A 10,000-nucleotide genomic window follows, 5' to 3' on the forward strand; every position below is an offset into this window, starting at 1 on the left:
GCGTCCTGCTCCACAGTAAACGGTACTTCAACCAGGGGACAGGATGGTGGGGGGGGGGATGCCGTTTATTCGTGAATGATGGGATGCACCCAGTGCTCCTCATGTCGCTGGACGTGGTTTTTTTGCGAGGTATAAAAAAACCGCAAAGACACACACACACGCGCACACACACACACACACACACACACACACACACACACACACACACACACACACACACACACACACACACACACACACACACACACACACACACACACACAGGTATGAATGAAAGAGGAATTGTTATCATTCTATGACGGTGTAGCTCTGCCGAGTTCCTATTGACTACCCCAGACTATACCATGTGCCTGTGTGTGCACGTGTGATGCGTGTGTGTTTGGTGCGCGTGTGTTTTTTTTTTGCTAGCCTGGGATCAGTGAAGTTATGTCACCTTTTAGAGCAACCTCGTGTTTTGGCAGCACTTCACTCCTCCTCTCAGCTAGCCGACGACCTAAAACAAACAGGCCTACTCCTGCACAGAGGAACGCTACCGGTACCGGGTATCGACAAACACATAATGACGGGAAATAAATGGTACATATCCGGGAAATTGCTAGCAAAATGCTTGCAAAATGCTGGCACAATGCAGACATAAAGCTGGAAAAATGCTTGCAAAATGCAGGAAAATGTCTGGCAAGATTCGGGCAAAATTCGGGCAACTTTGGCCTGTTTGGAGGTGGGGGGATTGCAGTCTGTAGGTTGGTCGTTATCTTGTGGATTCTATGCATACTACAAGCTCAACACACTAGTGGGTTATATATATGTTTATGTCACACCTTTTATTAAAACAATATGAATGGGCTTTGTTGCGATTTTACTTTGAACCTGTGTCACTTTGTTTCCGCCACCTTTTACTTGATAGCGGAGTCATATAGAGACTTTCAGGAGTGAAAGACTTATCACCTAGAGTCATTGAGAGACTAATCACCTAGACACTAGAGTCAGCGAGAGACTTACCACCTAGACTTTAGAGTCAGTAAGAGACTTATCACCTAGACTCTAGAGTCATGGAGAGACTTATCACCTAGACTCTAGTATCATAGGGAGACTTATTACCTAGACTCTAGTCATAGAGAGACTTATCCCCTTGACTCTAGAGTCATAGAGAGACTTATCCCCTTGACTCTAGAGTCATAGAGAGACTTATCACCTAGACTCTAGAGTCAGTGAGAGACTTATCACCTAGACTCTAGAGTCATGGAGAGACTTATCACCTAGACTCAGTGCTTAATTTGAGGGGGAGCAAGGGGGAGCGCGCTCCGGAAGCTCTGACGCGCGCTCCGCCAGCTCTGACGTGCGCTCCGCCAGCTCCGCCACGAGCAGTATAAAAAAAAAATGCGCTGCCTAGCGGTAATCAATGAAGTACGACATAACATTGTGTGGGGAATAGGTACTTTGGCGCCCCGTGCTGCAGGCGTACACCCGTGTATAGATGGAATGAAACCCTCACTGAAGTCCGTAGGGCCACGATACAAACCCTGAAAGTCCTCAGCGCTCCGGGAGCTCCCACTGGACAAATTAAGCACTGCCTAGACTCTAGTATCATAGGGAGACTTATTACCTAGACTCTAGTCATAGAGAGACTTATCTCCTTGACTCTAGTGTCATAGAGAGACTTATCCCCTTGACTCTAGAGTCATGGAGAGACTTACCACCTAGACTTTAGAGTCAGTGAGAGACTTATCACCTAGACTCTAGTCATAGAGACACTTATCCCCTTGACTCTAGTGTCTTAGAGAGACTTATCACCTAGACTCTAGAGTCATAGAGAGACTTATCACCTAGACTCTAGAGTCAGTGAGAGACTTATCACCTAGACTCTAAAGTCATAGAGAGACTTTGACCTAGAGTCATAGAAAGACTTATCCGACTCATTCTGAAGTAGGGAGGGAGAGGCAGGAAGTCAACAGAGAGAAGCCAAGAGAATGTGTCCATATGCGGCCCTTCCACCATTAAAACAAGCATCCATAATTCATTGAATACTTTATGGGATGGTTTAACAGTACAGTTAAGACCTACGGCACGGATGGACAAACAGGCCTACTCTTGACTCTAGAGTCATAGAGAGACTTATCACCTAGACTCTAGAGTCATAGAGAGACTTATCACCTAGACTCTAGAGTCATGGAGAGACTTATCACCTAGACTCTAGTATCATAGGGAGACTTATTACCTAGACTCTAGTCACAGAGAGACTTATCCCCTTGACTCTAGAGTCATAGAGAGACTTATCACCTAGACTCTAGAGTCATAGAGAGAATTATCACCTAGACTCTAGAGTCTGTTTATAATAAATTGCTTCGCTGACTCTAGAGTCAGTGAGAGACTTATCACCTAGACTCTAGAGTCATGGAGAGACTTATCACCTAGACTCTAGTATCATAGGGAGACTTATTACCTAGACTCTAGTCATAGAGAGACTTATCTCCTTGACTCTAGTGTCATATAGAGACTTATCCCCTTGACTCTAGAGTCATAGAGAGACTTACCACCTAGACTTTAGAGTCAGTGAGAGACTTATCACCTAGACTCTAGTCATAGAGACACTTATCCCCTTGACTCTAGAGTCTTAGAGAGACTTATCACCTAGACTCTAGAGTCATAGAGAGACTTATCACCTAGACTCTAGAGTCAGTGAGAGACTTATCACCTAGACTCTAAAGTCATAGAGAGACTTTGACCTAGAGCCATAGAAAGACTTATCCGACTCATTCTGAAGTAGGGAGGGAGAGGCAGGAAGTCAACAGAGAGAAGCCAAGAGAATGTGTCCATATGCGGCCCTTCCACCATTAAAACAAGCATCCATAATTCATTGAATACTTTATGGGATGGTTTAACAGTACAGTTAAGACCTACGGCACGGATGGACAAACAGGCCTACTCTTGACTCTAGAGTCATAGAGAGACTTATCACCTAGACTCTAGAGTCATGGAGAGACTTATCACCTAGACTCTAGTATCATAGGGAGACTTATTACCTAGACTCTAGTCACAGAGAGACTTATCCCCTTGACTCTAGAGTCATAGAGAGACTTATCACCTAGACTCTAGAGTCATAGAGAGAATTATCACCTAGACTCTAGAGTCAGTGAGAGACTTATCACCTAGACTCTAAAGTCATAGAGAGACTTTGACCTAGAGTCATAGAAAGACTTATCCGACTCAATCTGAAGTAGGGAGGGAGAGGCAGGAAGTCAACAGAGAGAAGCCAAGAGAAAGTGTCCATGTGCGGCCCTTCCACCATTAAAACAAGCATCCATAATTAATTTAATACTTTATGGGATGGTTTAACAGTGCAGGCAAGACCTACGGCACGGATGGACGCATTGTTGCAGTGAGTTTGAACTGGTTTAAGTGTGAAATGGTTTAAATTTGTACTGGTTTCAGTGTGAACCGGTTTCAATTTGGACTGGTTTCAGTGTGAACTGTTTTTTATTTGAACTGGTTTCAGTGTGAATTGGTTTCAATTTGACCTGGTTTCAGTGTGAACCGGTTTCAATTCGGAGTGGTTTCAGTGTGAACTGGTTAACATAAATTAACATAAATAATAAATTGCTTCGCTGTCTTTACTGGAAGATGGTGTGCCTTTTGCCTAGACACTGGACTGAGACAGATTTTTAGCTACGTGTGGAAAGGGGTTCTGAATGCAGTTGTACTTCGAGATATCGTAGAAGAAACAAAAGTGACGAAACAAGAAATATGAAGCTCAGGTTATTCTATTTGTCATATGCACATCATAACAGGCATAGCAATCATAGCTGGCAAGAACATTGTTGTATCCCAAGTTCTCCTTAACAATGCAAAAAAAAGAATGATAGTATAAGAAGAAAAAATAGTAACAAAGTAGAGAGCAATTTATGTTTGCATGTGTATGTATATATAAATAGATGTTTAACTGGAGAAACTTAAAGTCAGTTTAAGTCTTGAATGCCCTCCCTCTCTCTCTCTCGGTCTCCCTCTCTTTCTCTTTCTCTTTTTCTCTCTCGCTCTCTTTCTCTCTCTCTCGCTCTCTTTCTCTCTCTCTCGCTCTCTCTCTCACTCTCTTTTCTCTCTCTCTCTGTCTCTCTCTCTCCCTCTCTTTTTCAGGTGATGTGTATGTATATAGATATATATAACTGGCAAAAAAACTGATTCTGTTTAAGTCCTGAACGCTCTCTCTCTCTCTCTCTCTCTCTCTCTCTCTCTCTCTCTCTCTCTCTCTCTCTCTCTCTCTCTCTCTCTCTCTCTCTCTCTCTCTCTCTCTCTCTCTCTCTCTCTCTCAGGTGATTTACGCGCTTAACACCAAGAACGACGAACACGAGGAAGAGATGGAGGCACTGAAAGACTCCCATGAAGACGAGGTACATCTGAGAATGTAAAGGATGTCTGGTCTAAGCAACCTCACCTGGTCTGAGTCTGATTGGACTCTGGGGCTGGGGGAGGCTGCACACCTGTTGCTCATTAATCAATCAGTGTGCAACAGTATCTGTTGCACACACTGTGGCTGTTTCCCAATGTGAAGGCTGCAGCCTTGCTAGGACGCGTCCTTGCTAGTCGCGTCCTATGGAGATGAGACTAGAGTGCTAGCTCGAGTGCTTCCTAGAGTTTGTAATGTTCAGACTTTGGAACGACTTGCTAGTGTTGGAAACGCTTCCGCTTCCGCTTTTTAATACTGCATTTACGCTTGTAAACACAATTGCGCTTATGAATAAAACATAGCAGCAATCAAGTTGATCGATATTTATTTGACTTTTGTCTGTTATGAATGCGGTCATGTCTCCTTCGCATGGAGCCTCTTTGAGGAACTCACAAAAGCTTTGTTGCGGTTGGTCGAATCGTCTTTATTAAAAAAAAAATCCATTCAATTTTTATAAAACTAAGTGAAATTGTCTGAGAACTTAATTCATGCATCACATTTACAGTATGGTTGATCACTATTATGCAGGGGAAAAAAGACAAAGAAAGTGATGATAATCATGTATTTATTTGGATATATTATTTAACTGATCTGATTCATGCATATATACCTACAATCTACCAGTGCTTTGAACACATAAGTATATTATATAAAATACAATTATATACGTTCATTACAAATTACAAACATTGCAAATGATCGGTGGTGCATTTATTTGACAACATGTTTGTGCGGCACCCTTAAAAAAAAAGATTAAACACATACATAAATAGGTATACATAAATAATGTAATCTTGTGAGCGAGTAAATTTACATTGTTGACAGTGGTGTTTAGCACCATCTACGTCAATTTCCAAATATAGCAACGTATCATTAAGTTGCAAAAACGTTTGAAAAGTGGCACACGTCTTTAAGCTCGAATATTTGTATTAACATGATGAATCTATAAAACCAATACGGCACAAAATATTTCTGAAAACTTTAATATAACTTCATTTACATTTGAACGTGTACTGCTTTCCCTCTGCCATTTTTTATATCCCGTGCAGCGTGTGAACGCAGTGGATTGTGGGTAGTTTTGGCTCGCCTAGGATGCAGCGATGCATCCTTGAAAAATCTCGGAATTCTCAAAAACAAAGGACGCGAAAATGGCGCGGCTTTCGAGTGTCCTCAACATTGGAACAGTGCTTGTCGGCGTTCTATGACGTAGCGTCCTTAAAAGGGCGGCCGTTGAGCATGCTTCCTTGACATTGGGAAACAGCCACAGTTACTGGGTACGTATGGCTGTCTGTGAGGGATTCACGAGTGAAGCTAGGAGAGAGGGCTGTGCCAGTGATTACAAGATAATCCGCAAGTCCAGAGAGGAGGATGGTAGAGTAAAGGTAGTAGCTCAGTAGCTCAGGAGGTAGAGTGGGTTGACTGGTAACCGGGAGGATGCTAGTTCGATCCCAGGCTCCTCCTAGCTGAGTTTCATGCTGTCCCTGAGCAAGGCACCTCACCCTAATTGCTCCTGACCAGCTGGCTGTCGCCCTGCGTGGTCGACTCCGCCGTCGATGAATGCATGGTTGTAAGTTGCTGCAAAAATCCCTTTATGTAAAGGGTGTAAAAAGCTGCACTTAGGTAAGTGGACCTACCTTACACTTTGAGTAAGTGGTCATTTGTAACTCCACCAAAAATCTTTGAATCCTGTGGCCTTTGCAAAAGCCATTGTTACTTATTATTATTATTATTAGGTCGAAACTGCAATTGTTTCAAGACACTAGTCACACCCTCAAGACACACCCTCCCTCCCTCCTTCCCTCCCTCTGTCCCTCCCCCATCAATGAAGTACCATTCCATGGGACCTTTAACACACACACTTACATACACCTATATGCATGCTTACACTACCAAGGGACCGCAATGGCTTTTTTGTGTTGTGTATCCTTTTGACCTGATTTACATTTGTACGCTTACCATTGTGCATGTGTCAATAAAGAATTTCAATCACTCAATCCAAACCTCTCTCTCTCTCTCTCTCTCTCTCTCTCTCTCTCTCTCTCTCTCTCTCTCTCTCTCTCTCTCTCTCTCTCTCTCTCTCTCTCTCTCTCTCTCTCTCTCTCTCTCTCTCTCTCCTTCCCACCTCCTTCCCTCTCTCTCTCTCCCACCTCCCTCCCTCACTCATTCACGCCCCCTCTCTCTCTCTCTCCCCCTCTCCCACCTCTCTCTCTCCCTCCCTCCTAACCTCCCTCACCTCCCCCCTCTCTCCCTCCATCATCGAGCATAATATCTCAAACTGTGTTATTATTAGGTCGAAACTGCAGTTGTTTCAAGACACTAGTCACACCCTCAAGACACACCCTCCCTCCCTCCTTCCCTCCCTCCGTCCCTCCCCCCTCTCTCCCTCCATCATCAAACATAGCAACTCAAACCTTGTTCTTATTAGGTTCGGCTGTGTTTCAGACGCTAGACTTTTGGTGTCAGTGTGTTGGCCTGGCGGTTTGAGCGTGTTAATGGAGTCAGCGTTGCAGCTCGCCTACTCTGATTCACTGCTTCCTAACTGAGCCATCTGTTTTCCCAGACAGCCTCACTTTGTGGCCAAATCGACTCTAGTTTGAGCTCACTCCCTCCCTCTCTCTTGCTCTGTCTGTCACTCTCGCTCTCGCTCTCTCTCTCTCTCTCTCTCTCTCTCTTGTGGTAGAAAATAACCGAGTTCTATCACTTCAACTAAACTCAGAGTGCTTGAGGAAACGAGGAGTCCAGGTCAAGTATGATAAGAGACTTTATTGCTACCCGCGTACAGGCCACAACAAAGCCTTGCAAAACACACTGCCAGGTGTTTCTCAGGGTTCGCACAACACACTCCAGAATGATTCTCGTCTTGCTATTGTTTTATCTCAAGTATGCTTTCAGTACGCCCTCGTGTGTTCCACCACTCTATTATCTCTGCCCTTCGTTCTTCTCTTCCTCTGACTCTCCACTGACCTCTTTCCTCTTCTAGTCTTCTTATTTCCTAGCGGAGGCCCATCGCTTAATTGCTCGTTATCACTTTTCCCATCTTTGTCCCCGTTGTCACCGTCAATGTCATCGCCGTTACTTGTTTTCCTAATTCCTTCATTACAGTCCATGTGTATGGGTGGGCCTTGTCACAACCCTTACTTTCTGCATTTCGTTCGACCTCCCCTTTAATATCTACCGTGCCTGTTATCAGGTGATACAATCCTGTGTTACACGGTGGTGACTGAGCCTTCGGGGATAATGGCTCAGTTTTCTCATCTTTATTTTCTATTTCTCCAGCTGTTCTCTTTTCTTTCCTTACAATTACAATTAGGCATTTGGCAGATGCTTTTATCCAAAGCGACTTACATCGGTTAATACACACATTGACAAACCGACGGCAGAGTCAACCATGCAAGGCGACAGGAGCAGTTAGGGTTAAGTGTCTTGCTCAGGGACACATCGACACTCAGCTAGCAGGAGCTGGGGATTGAACTATTTCTCAGAGATCTTTTTCATCTCATCTTTAAGCAATGGACAGTCTCTGCTCAAAATCTCCACTGCCGTCGGTGCCATATTAATCTTCTCTAGGTGTATAAACACTATTTTTAATACAATTTATTTGACTTTATTCTACTCGTTAGTTCAATTACTTTATTTTACTTATGCCGATTGGAATGCGGCCCTTCCCACCATTAGGGCTATTTTTAAATCCAGGAAGGTTTACACAATTATTTCAGTTTAATTATTCTCAGTCTGTCTAATTTATTTCAGACCTAATTTAAATTTCAGACCGGGAAAGCTATTATATAGCATTTTTTTATGTGTTCGTATGTAATTGATTTTTTTCCAAGGATGCAATGCTCTTTCTTTGTCAGCAGAGGTCGCAAGGAGACATTCTGAAGTGAATAAGATTGATATCTATAGGTAGATACACAGACAGGCAGACAGACAGGCAGACAGACAGACAGACAGACAGACAGACAGACAGACAGACAGACAGACAGACAGACAGACAGACAGACAGACAGACAGACAGACAGACAGACAGACAGACAGACAGACAGACAGACAGACAGACAGACAGACAGACAGACAGACAGACAGACAGAGGTGGCCAATACGTCGACCGCGATTGACTGGTCGACCGCGAGAGTAGTGCGGGTCGATTGCGTGACATTAAAAAAATTATAAATCAAAGTTTATATATTTTTTATTTTATTAATATAATTAAAAAAATAATAAATAAAAGGATTTAAAAATATAGAAGGATATAAAAATGAGTGGACACACTGTTCAAACTATTGCAATAGATCATTTGCTACTATCAAATGCAAATTGTTACATTATTTTTGAATGAATAGATAAGTAAGTACCCTAGCATAGACAATAGACACTGTGGGTGTGGCTGAGACATCAAATCCCATGTATTACATTAAATGTATTGATCAGCAGTTGGCTGAGTCCTTCCTAAAACACTGATTCGGTGGGGATTGAACCCCGGACGAACGGGTGTTAGAATAATTTGCGTCTCTCTCGTAGATCGTTTTAATTCAAATAATATTATCTATCATATAATATTATATAATTCTATAATATATTAATATTATACAATTCTATCATGTATTAATATTATATGATATAATATTAATTAAAACGACTTTTGTTCCACTATAGTTCACATCATACCATCCACTTTATTCCTCCCATGGTTTACAAATGCAGGTATCTTACCTTCATTGCGTCTTTCCTTTTTGTTTTTCGCGGGCGGGGCCAACAGGTCCAACACATCGTCACGGAGACACGGGACAAGATCATGCAGTTCAAGAACAAGATGGCGGACGAGGCGGACCTGCGGCGGCGGCTGGCAAGCCTGGAGGAGTCGGTGGAGATGCACGAGCACATGAAGAGACAGGTCTGTCTGTCTGTTTGTCTGTCTGTCTGTCTGTCTGTCTGTCTGTCTGTCTGTCTGTCTGTCTGTCTGTCTCCCTCTCTCTCTGTCTGTCTGTCTGTCTCTCTGTCTGTCTGTCTGAAGCGACAGGTTGGATTTCTGTCTGTCTGTCTGTCTGTCTGTCTGTCTGTCTGCTTCTCTGTCTGTCTCTCTGTCTGTCTCTCTGTCTGCCTCTCTGTCTGTCTGACTCCCTCTCTGTCTGTCTGTCTGTCTGTCTGTCTGTCTGTCTGTCTGTCTGTGTATCTGTCTCCCTCTCTGTCTGTCGGTCTGTCTGTCTGTCTGTCTCTCTGTCTGTCTCTCTGTCTCCCTCTCTGTCTGTCTTTCTGTCTCCTTCTCTGTCTGCCTGTCTGTCTCCCTCTCTGTCTGTCTGTCTGTCTGTCTGTCTGTCTGTCTGTCTGTCTGTCTCCCTCTCTGTCTGTCTGTCTCCCTCACTGTCTGCCTGTCTGTCTCCCTCTCTGTCTGTCTGTCTGTCTGTCTCCCTCTCTGTCTTCTCCCTCTCTCTGTCTGTCTGTCTGTCTGTCTGTCTGTCTGTCTGTCTGTCTGTCTGTCTGTCTGTCTGTCTCTCTGTCTGTCTCTCTGTCTGCCTCTCAGTCTGTCTGACTCCCTCTCTGTCTGTCTGTCTGTCTGTCTGTCTG

The 10,000-nt window shown here is 43.7% G+C and overlaps 1 protein-coding gene across 3 annotated transcripts in view; it reads left to right on the plus strand.

The window, feature by feature from the left end:
* fam184aa (family with sequence similarity 184 member Aa) overlaps nucleotides 1–10,000 on the plus strand; it is a 51,787-nt gene that overhangs the window by 869 nt on the left and 40,918 nt on the right. For all 3 annotated transcript variants that reach the window (XR_003977228.1, XM_030359969.1, XM_030359970.1), the window contains exons 2-3: nucleotides 4,305–4,382; nucleotides 9,195–9,329. Coding sequence is in view for 2 of the 3 variants with exons in the window: in XM_030359969.1 (XP_030215829.1) it covers nucleotides 4,305–4,382; nucleotides 9,195–9,329 (213 nt within the window). In the remaining variant the exon portion in view is untranslated. The remainder of the gene's footprint in view (nucleotides 1–4,304; nucleotides 4,383–9,194; nucleotides 9,330–10,000) is intronic.

This window comes from Gadus morhua, chromosome 7 (genome assembly GCF_902167405.1).
Source record: "Gadus morhua chromosome 7, gadMor3.0, whole genome shotgun sequence".
Classification (NCBI taxonomy): Eukaryota; Metazoa; Chordata; class Actinopteri; order Gadiformes; family Gadidae; genus Gadus; species Gadus morhua.